At 36.0% G+C, this 13,564-nt stretch overlaps 4 protein-coding genes across 4 annotated transcripts; 3 read left to right on the forward strand and 1 right to left on the reverse strand. All coding sequences in view use genetic code 12, as the record gives it.

Moving 5' to 3' along the window:
- Nucleotides 1-161: 161 nt before the first annotated feature.
- DASC09_008210 (Sls1 protein) lies at nt 162-2,690 on the forward strand (the record flags this gene model as incomplete). The annotated part of the gene is made up of 1 exon (XM_064994424.1): nt 162-2,690. The coding sequence occupies one exon, from the start codon at nt 162-164 to the stop codon at nt 2,688-2,690; it is 2,529 nt and encodes an 842-aa protein (XP_064850496.1).
- An 841-nt stretch (nt 2,691-3,531) lies between these two features.
- On the reverse strand, nt 3,532-4,194 carry DASC09_008220 (uncharacterized protein; the record flags this gene model as incomplete). The annotated part of the gene is made up of 1 exon (XM_064994425.1): nt 3,532-4,194. One exon carries the CDS (start codon nt 4,192-4,194, stop codon nt 3,532-3,534), a length of 663 nt encoding a protein of 220 aa, XP_064850497.1.
- A 1,351-nt stretch (nt 4,195-5,545) lies between these two features.
- DASC09_008230 (uncharacterized protein) lies at nt 5,546-10,978 on the forward strand (the record flags this gene model as incomplete). The annotated part of the gene is made up of 1 exon (XM_064994426.1): nt 5,546-10,978. One exon carries the CDS (start codon nt 5,546-5,548, stop codon nt 10,976-10,978), a length of 5,433 nt encoding a protein of 1,810 aa, XP_064850498.1.
- Nucleotides 10,979-11,155: 177 nt separating this feature from the next.
- DASC09_008240 (uncharacterized protein) lies at nt 11,156-13,207 on the forward strand (the record flags this gene model as incomplete). Its single annotated transcript, XM_064994427.1, has 1 exon — nt 11,156-13,207. The coding sequence occupies one exon, from the start codon at nt 11,156-11,158 to the stop codon at nt 13,205-13,207; it is 2,052 nt and encodes a 683-aa protein (XP_064850499.1).
- Nucleotides 13,208-13,564: the final 357 nt, after the last annotated feature.

The following is a 13,564-nucleotide window of genomic DNA, read 5'->3' on the forward strand; positions in this document are numbered from 1 at the left end:
TAATAAATATATATATCTAAGTTGGCAAACCATTAAGGTGTGATATGCACATTGCAATACATATATCTGCGTTGTTTTCAGGATTTTTGGGAAAAAAAAAATTTTAACTCATCACCGTCTACCAGTGTTTATGAAATAACTCAAATTCAAGAATATTGAAAATGCTAAGGGCAAGAAGCCTTTTCGGTATCTCTGAAAGACTACCCATAGCTTCCAATTATTTAAGCCTAAAGGCACATAAAAGCTTCTCAAGTTCTTCATGTTTTTTGAATCAACCCAATAGTGCCACAAATGAATCGAAAATTATTGATGAAAACCCCGAATCGGAAGTAGCGGTGATCGATGAAGCTTCCTTCAGCAGCTCCAAAATCAATCATATTTTTGATGTTATCGATAACAAGAGGGAACTATCCCAAGTCCAGCCTGATGAAGACTCAAATGCAAATAAAAAACTATTAGCAGACTACAACTCACAAGGGTCTAATTTGATAATATTAAGAGACGTTAGTTCTTTCAAGCGTTTACCTAAATATATTGTCAAGTATAAGGATAATGCGAAAGCTGAAAAAAAGAAGAATGGGGGTAAAACAAAAGGAAGAAAATCAGACAACCAACAAGATGACGTTGCTGTGAGTAGTGCTCTTAAATCCAGAGGTAGTAGTAGTGGCCTCAATGTTTACCATCATCTAATGGACAAAGTTGATGAGCAAAACGATATATTGCCATTTGTGAAGGGAAACAGTGACAACGATTTACTACAATCAATCACTGAACTTAAACCAAAAGTCAAAAAAATTTCTCCAAAAGATTATAAGGAGCTTTATGATACGATATATAAGAGTTACACTAAAGTGAATCTTATGGACTACGTCAAAAAATTGCAAGGGTTTCCAATAGCCAAAAGCAAAGTAAAGAAAGTAATTATTGAGAAGATTGTTAAAGAGCTTTGGAATGTGGAAACTGATTTCAATGTTAAGAGTCTTCAAAACGGGTCTGGAATGGCAGAAAAAATCCAAACCAAAACATTTGATGTAAATGATAAAATTTCATTTTTTCTACTCAGTGAAAGTGGTCGCCTTCTTTTCAAGTATACTACGAATTTCATTAATATCATGTTTAACAGAAACGAAAGTGACAAAAAGTTGGTTGTTCAAGCAACTGGCTTGAGGTTGAACTGGTTTGAGGCTGATTTGAATAAAATTCTATCATCATTAAAGAAGCAATTCGTTGATTTGGGCGCTCTTAATAGTTTCTTCAACAAAGATAAGAATAATGTTAAACAAGTTTTACCATTAGATTATATTCAAAAAGTTTCAGATGTGTATTTTGAAAAAGTTGCTCAATTTGGTTACATCTTGAACGCGCGTTACAATCGCGCAATTCAAAAAGCTCAACGTTTTTTGGTGTGGTTCTTAAATTATAATTCCCATTTGCTTACCAACACTAGCAATTTCCAATCATTAATTTCAAGTTCAGACCTCAAAAAGTCGTTGAGATTTTATAGGTTTGCTGACTACATGTCTTTACCTTGGATTCACAGATCCAAAGTTTGGTATAGACTTCGGGCTCCTACTTTCAATAAAAGCTATAAGAAGGGGCAGGCATTCAAGACTCGGGAAATCAGCTTGAGCGATAAGCAAATTGATGAGGTTTATGATTCGTTATTCAAGTCTAATTTATCTGGCGAAACTGTCAAGGGCTTGCCAAGTGCAAAATGGAATAAACCTGACTTGACTGCTACTTTTGGGCAGTTATTAGTTGATGAAACAATGAAAAATGAAGCTTTAAAGAGTTTGAACAGTGATGCCGCTGGAATTATGGAAATCAGTTCTAACGATGCCGTTGATTCTTCAAGACCATACATTTTCTCGACATCTTTGCCTGATATTAAGAAGGAGGCTTATAAATTGCCAATGTTTTATCAAAGTGAGGCGGACACTGACATGGGTATGACTGAGCATGAAGATAACCATTCATATTATGTTCAAATCAAGTTTTCCCCAAGCCCTTTCGTTGATATTACCACATCAGAGGAAGATAGTGGAAATCTTATGAAAACTGAAATTGAGAACTATTCCAAATACCCACCAATCGAAGCCTGGGTGGAAATCAATGGAAAAGATGAGGTTCAATGGGATACTTTGTCAGTGATGACGGTTGAGAAAGAATCTAATGTTTATGTGAATTTCCCTGACAAGACTTCGGATTTAAATTTGAGCAGTGCAACTACAGGTAATTTGATCGATTTAACAACGGAAAGAACCGAAAATGAACCTTTTAATATAAATGAAGCTTTGAGAAAGCAGCCGGATTTGCTCGAATATTTCAAGGCTAGTGATCTCTCTTATCAAAAGAGAGATTTTAGACTTGAAGACAATGTGAAAATCTTTTTTGAAAACGAGGGTAGAATAACCCCAGTGGAGTATATGTTCATTAATGCTTGTTTCAGAAAACAATTGAACCTAGAATATAATAATGGTTATTTGTTGCAATTATCTAGTATTGAAGGAGGATTTCTTGGTGGATCAAGGGTTGAGGTAAGTTTGGTGAATTATAGAAAGGAAGGAGAGGAAGATATTGGTGGTCAGGAGTCTGCTGAAGAAAATGATAATGGTGAAATATCAAGGGAAGAGTTTGGGAGTTTGTTGAGGGAGTCCTTGAAATTCATAAACTCTGTCTCGACGAACTAAAACTAATGATGATTACGATTGTTTATATCTAAAGGTTCTTGTAAATAAAAAATTAGTCTCTATATTTTCTTTTTCTTTTTTTTTTTTTTTTTTTCTTTCTCAATATTATTGTAATAGTATACCCAGTCTTATTAGCTGCCAATGACCTTTTCCAGAGCGATATCGTCATCCAATACTTATATTGGTCATATTGTTAGTGAAAGCTTGGTTTCACAGGATTTTAATATATTTTCTTCATTTCAGCAAACATTATTGATGTTTAATTTCCCGTGGCTTATGAATTTAACTCTAACCAATAAATCAAATGATCCATAGTAATATCAACGTTGTGAAACACAGTAGGGACACAAATAGTGATGGCATAAAACGAAACGGCAATAAGGGAGGCTTGAACTAGCATATTTTATGGCGGAATTCTTCCATAAAATAGTCAAATGAAGAAAAGGCAAACTATTTCAGCACTCTTGCACAGGATAGAAGAAGTCAAACAGCAAATTGGATTCTCTGGGGACAATAAAAAAAAAGAAGAGGGGAAAAAAAATTAAGGAAATCCAGCTAAAAAGTACTGAAGCACAATAAATGACTAGAGTCCAAACATTGTGAGCAAGAACCTCAACCACGTGTGAGAGCTAAAAAATGTTTATGTATGCAGCGGCAGTTTGTACAAGATCTCGACATGCATGAAAAAAATCAATTTATATAAAAGAGCTAATGAAACAGAGAAATCAAAGTAAAATAACATGAAAGAGGTCGAAAAATATGGGAAAGAAGAAAAACTAACCAAGTATATTGAGCGTCTTGCAAACTGAGAAATTTATGGAGAATGAGGATTACGTTCACCTTATAAAAGGGAGACACCGACAGGGAAAATAATGCCACATGCAATAAAGATCTTGCTCAAACTTCTTTGGGAAGAAGCAATACCTGAATATGATTCAATGGTTACATTTGGAGTGACAGACAGAGATGATGACTCAATTTCTGGGGGAGGTGTGCTTGAAAGGCTACATCCATGAGAACAAGAGGTGATAGTCTCAGTAACGGTATCCATTAGGCTTTCTGTGGTATACTCAGCTTGTATTTGACCATCCGAAATTTGGCTTACCAAAGCAGCGGTTGTAACAGGAGTGTGTGTGGTAATAGCAGTGGCAGCATCACTGGTAGTATCATTGACAACAGCTGAACTGGTTGGAACGATAATGGTACTATGATAGGCAGCAACTGAGCTGGTTGGAATGGTACTGGTAAAAGTAGATCCACCAACAGTAGTTGTGGTTTCGGTACCTACCGAATAAATAGATGAAGCAGTAACATCCACATAGCTAGTAGTTACATCATCATCATCATCATCATCATCATCACCTGCTTCAATAGTGGATGTAGCATCATAGTCGGTAATTGATAAGACGGTGGTCGAGGAAAGGGCGCCATATATGGTGGTTTCTGCAGCTAACACGATAGAAGCAGTGATAGTAGGCGCAAGAAGTTTCTTGGTGAATTGCATGTTTAATGAATAATTTGGAATAACAGAAGAAATATAAGATTTTTAAAAGAGTGTATGGGGTTGGAGGCTTAAAGAAAGTTTAGGAAGATAATATTAGCACATCTAACAGTGGGTTATATCAAAGAGCGAATGACGGAGGAAATAAGTTAAAGTCTAAATGTAAAAGAAAGTGGTGAAAAGTAAAGGAGAAAAAAGGCGTGAATCGCTCGATCTTATATATCTCGACGGGATTATTGTTAACTTATTCATCAGATATTGCAAAAGAAAAAGGGCTATTATCCGTGGTAGGTTCCATTTCACAGGGGTCAATGAAGTGAAATGGGCGTGATGAAGGAGCAGTTTGGTTGGCCTTTATGATACACAAAGGGACACAAACACGCTTCTCGATTAAATCAGGGGTTTGTGGGGGTGCCCTGAAAAAAAAAAAAAAAGGGATCGCCTGGAACCATACCATGGCAATGGTGCACTCTTTTGGAATGCTTTTTGTCAGTGATCACGTGGAACAGCGAATAAAAAGGATGAAGAGTTATTTATTACTTATACTATAACAATACTTATCTTCACTGATTTCGCGTTAGCGATAGTAGTAAGAAAGTCTAATAGCTATTAAATTAATTAGTCTCTAGCTATTTGATGAACTCACAACTTAACGAATGGTTCGGGATGTAGCAACTTGCTATAACACTAGCTTCTACAGGTATAAACACAGTAAGGTATGTGATATATAAATAAAATGGGTGAATAATAAATTGATTATTATGAGTTAACATAATGATGGGTTAAGAATCATCAACGATAAAAAATGAGGACAACAAAATGAGATGAAAGTAGGGTGATTATAATCGTACTATGTATGATAGTACAATGCCAAATAAAATATAACATAAAATAGCCACAGGATATAATAATACTAATCAGAAGCAAATGCCATTAGGTGGCATTGAGCTTGAAATTTTCAGGAGCTCACAGCGCCGGCGGTACTATCCGAAAAGATCCCCTTCTCTACTAAAGATCTAATGACAATCAACATTAGGAAGCAATCATATAATAATCTATGTGCCAGAGACTGATTATTGAATGGACTGCTTGTAATGAGTAAGTAAGTAACTGTACCATAACAAATTAATATTTCAGGATTTCCCGCTGACAAGTTGGCACCATGCATAATTCCCCCAGCGTGTGCCACAAAAACAAATAAAAGAACACAAAAGCAAATTTGTGGCATCCCAAAAAGAAGAAAAAGAACAAAACAAACATGTTCTAAATTTTACTCTTTTAATTTATATCTTGGTTTTTTTTATATTTTATTAATCAACGCTCATAAGCAAATATTCCTCCGATATTCCCAGTGATGGCTGACACAAGAATCACTGAGACCGATGATGATGACGGCAGCGGCATGATCGATGTGCTTCGTGATATCTATGGAGAAGATGAGCATGCGGATTATGATCTGGAATTTGAAAGATATGACATCCCTGAAAATAATAATGAAAACAATCACCTGGAAACTCACTCGAGACTTTTCCTTTATAGAAGTTGTAAATACCCAGCTTACTGTGAAGAAAATGATCAGTCAATTACTCAACAAGAGATTGAAAAAATATTTTTGCGATTGAAAGATTTTTTCGGATTTCAAAGTGGCTCAATGAAAAACATGCTTGATCATTTTATGGTGCAATTGGATTCAAGGTCTAGTAGATTAACGTGTAAAGAGGCATTGGTCACTTTGCATGCTGATTATATTGGTGGCGATAATGCCAACTACAGGAAATGGTACTTTTCTGCAATGCTTGATGTTGATGGACTTGACGATTTGACTTTATCAAAAACAGAGGAGCTAACTGAGGAGCAAAAAAGAACAATTTATAAGCTCAGTACCACCCTTGAAAATCGAAGCAGTGACGAGATTTTAACTACTGAGATTATAAGAAATGATTTGAAGCACAAAAACTTCAAAGAAATTGAATATAGTTGGAAGCTTATGAATAATTCTTTGACTCCAGAGCAGTTAGTTGAGCAGATTGCCCTTTATCTTCTTATTTGGGGTGAGGCAAATCAGATCAGATTCACTCCAGAGACCTTGTGCTTTATTTATAAATTGGCATATGACAAGTACAAATCAAAAAAATTACTGGAAAATATTGAAACTGTCGCAGATGGGAATTTTTTAGAAAATGTAATTAATCCATTATATGCTTTCATCAAAATGGAAACTTACAAAAAATATGATGGGAAATTCATGAAGCGGGATCGTGACCATAAAAAGGTTATTGGTTATGATGATGTTAATCAACTATTTTGGTATAAAAAAGGTTTGAAAAGAATTTTAGTAAAGGAAAATAATCGAAAGTCCAGGTTACTTGATTACGAAAAAGGCCAAAGATATGACAAGTTGCCCAATGTTGTTTGGAAAAAGGCATTCTATAAGACTTATAAGGAGAGCAGAACTTGGATGCATTTGTTTACCAACTTTAACAGAATCTGGATAATTCATTTATCAACTTTTTGGTATTACACTATCTTTAATTCTCCAACCTTGTACACCCCGAAATACGTTCAAACTCTTGACAACAAGCCTTTGCCTCAAGTGACTTTCTCAATATTATCTCTTGGTAGTAGTATCGCCTGCTTGATCCAATTCATTGCTACTATTTCTGAGTGGTTCTTTGTTCCACAAAAGTGGCCGGGGGCACAAAATCTTTCTGTTAGATTCTTTTTGTTATTGGTTATCTTTTTTGTGAATGTTGCGCCATCTTATTATATTTTGGTACATGTACCAATCGATACCTATTCGAAATCAGCACACATTTTATCAATTGTGCAATTCATCATTTCTATTTTAACTTTCACTTTTTTCGCTTCGAGGCCTCTTGGTGCGCTATTTGGGTCCTACTTGAACAATTCAAGTAGTCATATTGGAAAATATTATGCTTCAAATGAGTTTACTGCCGCTTTCCCAAAGTTAGCGCCTGCTGACAAAACATCATCATACATTCTTTGGGTAGTAATATTTATCTGCAAATTTACAGAGTCATATTATTTCTTGACATTGTCTATCAAGGATCCTGTTAGAGTGCTATCAATAATGAGAATGACCAGATGCGTTGGTGAAATTTACTATGGCAATCTCATCTGCACTTATCAACCTTTAGTGGTTTTAGTATTGATGTATATAATTGACTTGATTTTGTTTTTCTTGGACACTTACCTTTGGTATATTATATGCAATTGCGTTTTTTCCTGTGTTTCTTCTTACAAAGCTGGTTTCTCTGTTCTTAGTCCATGGAAAGATCAATATGGCTCTTTGCCTGAAAGAATTTATACTAAGATTCTCGCTACAGCAGAAATAGAAGTCAAGTATAAGCCAAAGATTCTTATTTCACAAATTTGGAACTCAATAGTGATAACCATGTACAAAGAGCATATTTTGACCTTGCCATATGTGGAGAGACTTTTGTATCGTCAAATTGAATCAGAAACCGAAGGAAAAATGGCGTTGAAAGAACCAGCTTTATTCATCACTAAAGGAGAAGGAAAAAATGACATGGGCCTTGCTTATGTTCCTAAAAATTCTGAAGCTGAAAGGCGATTATCATTTTTTTCAAGATCGTTAGCCAGTTCAATGTCGGATCCCATTCCAGTTGAGCATATGCCAACCTTTTCCGTGTTAGTTCCTCATTACTCTGAGAAAATAATATTAACTTTGAAAGAAGTGATTAGAGGGTCTGATGATCACTCTAAAGTTAGCTTATTGGAATACCTCAAGATTTTGTACCCACTTGAATGGGATTGCTTCGTTAATGATACAAGAATAATAGCAGGTCAAAAGCTTGAGGAAGAACGAAAGAAACAAAACGAAAGCTATTTCTATAATTATGTCAGTACAGAAAAGGAAAGCATTGAAAATCCATATTGGAGTAAAGTTCTTGACAAGCCATTTTTACTTGTAGGTTACAAAAGTGAGATTCCAGAATTCACACTCAGAACAAGAATTTGGGCATCTTTGAGGTCACAAACGTTGTATAGAACTATTTCGGGCTTTATGAATTACGCTAAAGCCTTAAAGTTGCTTTATAGAGTAGAAAATCCAGAGTTGATTACTCGAGCAGTGGAAAATGGAACAGATTTTGAAAAAGATATTGAAACTATGGCCTTCAGGAAATTTAATATGATGGTGTCAATGCAAAGATATCAAGAATTTAATACTGATGAGATTGAAAGTACAGACTTTTTGTTAAGGGCATATCCATACTTAAAGATCGCATATTTGGAAAAAGTTCCATGTGAATCACAAAATGAATGGGATGATAGTTATAAATATTATTCATGCTTGATAGATGGAAAAAGTGAAATAGATTCCAATGGCAGAAGGATCCCATATTATAAAATCCAGCTTTCCGGGAATCCTATTCTTGGTGACGGCAAAGCAGATAATCAAAACCATGCCCTAATATTTTACAGAGGTGAGTATATTCAAGTTATTGACGCCAATCAGGATAACTACTTAGAGGAATGTTTGAAAATTCGATCTGTTTTATCTGAATTCGAAGAACTCAATGGTTTGAATGTCAATCCATATATACCTGATCTGAAACAAGAAACTAAAATTCCAGTTGCAATAATTGGAGCAAGGGAATATATTTTCTCTGAAAATACTGGTGTTTTGGGAGATGTTGCGGCTGGGAAAGAGCAAACATTTGGGACTTTGTTTGCGAGAACTTTAGCCATAATTGGTGGAAAACTTCATTATGGCCATCCAGATTTTTTGAATAGTATTTTTATGACCACAAGGGGAGGGATTTCTAAAGCCCAAAAAGGGCTACATTTAAATGAAGATATCTACGCAGGAATGACTGCAGTTTGTCGCGGTGGTAGAATCAAACACTGTGATTACTATCAATGTGGAAAAGGTCGTGACTTAGGGTTTGGATCCATCCTTAACTTCACAACTAAAATCGGCGCCGGAATGGGAGAGCAACTACTCAGTAGAGAATATTACTATATGGGTACGCAGCTACCGTTGGACATATTTTTGTCTTTTTATTATGCCCATGCTGGTTTCCACATTAACAACTTGTTGATCATTTTATCAGTGAATTTGTTTATGTGTGTTGTGGTGAATTTAGGAGCACTCAATCACGAGTCTATTAAATGTATATATAACAAAGATGTTCCTATAACGGATATCCAAATACCGTTGGGGTGCTATAATATTCAACCAGTTTTGGATTGGGTCACTAGATTTGTATTGTCAATTTTCATCTGCTTCTTTATCGCATTTTTGCCGTTGATTCTTCAAGAGTTTACGGAAAGGGGACTTTGGAAAGTTATCACTAGGCTCACATCCCACTTCTTATCTCTATCACCAGTTTTCGAAGTCTTTGCATGCCAAATTTACTCCACTTCCTTGACATCCAATTTAGCTTTCGGTGGGGCAAAATATATTTCAAGTGGTAGAGGTTTTGCAACGACAAGGGTTCCTTTTTGGGAGCAATACTCCAAATTTGCCACAACATCCATTTATTCAGGTGCTTACTTATTCTTAACTCTCCTATTCGCATCATTGACAATGTGGCAACCTGCCCTTTTATGGTTTTGGATTTCGTCAGTCTCGTTGTGCTTGGCACCATTTATTTTCAACCCACATCAATTCTCGTTCACGGATTTCTTTGTTGATTATAGAGAGTACATAAAGTGGTTGATTCGGGGTAACGATAATTTTGACTCACGGTCTTGGATTTCATTTGCTCGCCAAAGCAGATCAAGATTCACTGGCTTTAGGAAAGGGAAAACAAAGCCTACGTATAAGAACATACAGAAACCTAGCGTTTCAAACCTATTCTACAGCGAAGTATTGTCTTCATTATTCTACGCTCTATCGTCTTTTCTTGGTTATACATTTGTTAACGCTCAAAATGGCGTAAAGGAGGTTAAAGCAACCAACTCCGTATTGAGGTTAGCAGTTATTGCTGGTTTGCCTATTGCATTAGATACGATTATTGTTTCAGTTTTAGTCACCTTTTCAATTTTCTGTGGTCCTGTTGCCAGGTGCTGTTACTCCAAAAAACCCAGGATTGGGGGATATATTGCAGCTTTGGCTCATGGCCTTTCAGTGATTTGTCATATTGCTTGTTGGGAGTTATTATATTTCCTTGAGAGTTGGAATTTTCCCCGTGCATTAATGGGTCTTATCTGTGGTATTTCTACTCAGAATATCATATTTCAATTTGTCATAGTTTTATTTCTCAACAGAGAAGAGAGGCATAACCACGTCAATAAAGCCTGGTGGGATGGGAATTGGCTTGAAGCACAAACAGATACCTTCAAGGGCATTTTATTTTTCAGAGAATGGGCTGTGAAAATCGTAGAACTTTCACGCTTTTCACTTGACTTTATCTTGGGACACTTTATACTTTTTATTCAAACCCCAATACTTTTCTTACCATATATTGACAAGTGGCATTCTTTGATGTTGTTTTGGTTCACACCTACAAAGGACTCATTGGCCCCATCTATTTCATCCAAACGTAAATTGAGGAGAAGAAGAATAGTGATGAGATACTCATTGCTCTATTTTTTGATAATGATAACTTGCCTCACTCTGATTATTGTCGCACCATTTACTGCCAGTTACATTCCTAACCCTGAGCGATACCTCCCCAAATTTTTCAACGGCATTGTTCAACCAAATTACCAAAATAACAATGATACTGGCGAAAATGCCCCGACTACTGTTCTCAGAAATACTCCCACACTTGCTCCTATAAAAACAATGTTCTAATTTTTTTTTTTTTTTTCTCTCACTCCTCAGGGGCTGCACAACCAAATTTTTGTTTATGTTCAATAAAACCGGAAAAGGAATCCTTAAAATAAATCTTGTGACAAAATAAACGTTTTGTAACATCATCACCAGCAATAGGAAAAACACAATATAGCTGTGTCTATTTTAAGATAAATTATGAGTTTAGCACTTCAAAGCTCAGACTCTAGGTCCCAGCTGGTGCTGAAGAGTGCCATCATGGCCTGGAACACAGATTTGCCCATCATTTGTTCTCCTTTTGAATCAACATTTAACATTGCCAAATTAATGGAGTCCCAGAGAAACAATTGTGCTTTGGTAAAAGACTTTGGCCGTAATAAAATCATCGGGATTTTCACTGCAAAGGATTTGGCGTTCAAGGTCGTATCTAAGGGCCTTCATCCAAAATTTCTCAAGGCAAAAGATATAATGACCCCTAATCCGATATGCGCCACTGTCGATGAACCTGCTTCATCAGCTTTGAATAAGATGATCAGATACAAGATTAGGCACTTACCGGTACTTAATGCTCAGGGAGAATGTATTGGGTTGTTGGACATAACAAAATGTTTTGATCAAACTTTATCAAGGCTCCGAAAGCTTCATGAAAGTTCCAAACAGTTGAACGAGGCATTGATGGAAGTCCAGGAAAACATTGCAAACATGGCTCACGATAATGGTAATGTTGATAAGCATTCGGCGATGTACTACCAAGCCCAAGATATGGTATTGAAGGCTAAGAATAATATAAATAGTCTATATCAGAATAATCTTGCATTAACTGGTGATACCTCAGGCGATTTTGAAGATTTTGAAATGCTATTGAACTTAATGGAGTCTCCCACTTTAAAGGATGTATTGAATTTACCAAATCAACCTCAAACATTATTCATTGATGCCAATAATACAATTAGAAATGCCTCTGACATAATGAAAAAGAATAATACCACTGCAGTTTTAGTTCGTGACACCACCACTAGTGCGAAAAGTGTTATTGGGATCTTGACAACCAAAGATATTGTTTATAGAGTGTTGGCTCAAGATAATGAACCGGATTTCACTATTATTTCTCGTGTTATGACACCAAGTCCAGAGTTTGGTGATGAAAATATGGGTATCGTGGAAGCATTTGAACTTATGTTTAAAGGCAAGTTTTTGAACTTACCAGTAACAAACGAGATGCAGAATGTTAGTGGTATAGTTAGTGTTATGCAGTTGACTAGTATGGCACTTTCTCAATTGCACAAAGGTATGATGTCAAGTGGTGTTGATGGTATTGATAGCGGGGAATATCTAGAAAATCCTTTTTTCAGCTCACCCCTTTCTGATTCAAAATGGGACAACTTTTGGGGGGCTATTGACTCTCCTGGTCGCAATTTTGAAGATGAAACATTGAAATCAGATTATAGTATTAGATCAAGTGGGCCTGCTATACGGTCAACAAAATCCACAATCCATAGCACTAAGAAAAAAAGTGTTCAATCACCAAGATTGCTTCCCCCAAGTCAAAGTGTCAGATCCTTTAATGGCACTGCTATTAGCAACTTGGAATCACCAATCAAGAGCATTGGATATTATCAAGATGACATGGACGCTCATTCCGAACCTTCCTCAGAAATTCTGCCCGAGGATTCTATATCATGCTATATCCCGCCGGAAAGTGAAATAAACTCTGTGGTTCTGTATGCTAGTGAAATTCGAAAGCAACAAGGATCAGCCCTTATAAAAGCACAACAAAAGTCTTTTGGATTCAAAATAAAGGATCTTGATGATAATGATAGGGTATACAAGATTAAAATAATGCTTCCGAAGTCAAAGAATCTCCTTCCTCATTTGAAAAATGCAGTAGAAGATAAATTAGGTGATAATCAAAATGATTTCAACCTTAGTTATGTTGATGAAGATGGTGATATGGTGACCATTATGCATGAGGAGGATTTGAAAACATGTATGGAAATCTCTAGATTAGAAAAGAAGGCGAGTGTAGTGATTTGTTTAAGCAGAAAACAATCACAGGATGAAGAATTGTCGATATTGAAGGATATCGCAGTGCTAAAGTCAAAGATGGACTCTACTGATGATGAAACTGTTAGGGAAACTACCTCTGGTGTAGCTGACCTTCTATTAAAACCTGAAGTCTTGATCTCTGGCGCACTACTTACCATGTCTTTGGGTATTCTCCTTGGAGTGACATTATCCAGGCAACGGTAATATTAATAGCTAATTAATAGTAATTTAACCTGTCTATATATCAAAGTGTTCAATTAGTATAATATTGTTGATAGTGTGTGTACTTTGGAATGTTGTGTGTGAGGAAGACCGAAATGGTCATGTGACACTGTTGTACGGTTAGGGAGCACCGCATAAATTTTTTGATCCTGAAAAATTTTTTGTGTGTGAAAAATGCCAAACCAAACAAAGAAAAAGAAGGCAAGTGATTACGGGAATTTGATTTCTAAACTTGCTGTAGTCCAGGTGCATTATCTGTTAAGTGAAGATCAATTAGTGTCTGTGTGTCTATATACTAGACGCATTTGTGTATTGTTCCCTCACTCTTTACCTGAGAAG

This window comes from Saccharomycopsis crataegensis (assembly GCF_037102585.1).
Source record: "Saccharomycopsis crataegensis DNA, jcf7180000000072, whole genome shotgun sequence".
Lineage (NCBI taxonomy): Eukaryota > Fungi > Ascomycota > Saccharomycetes > Ascoideales > Saccharomycopsidaceae > Saccharomycopsis > Saccharomycopsis crataegensis.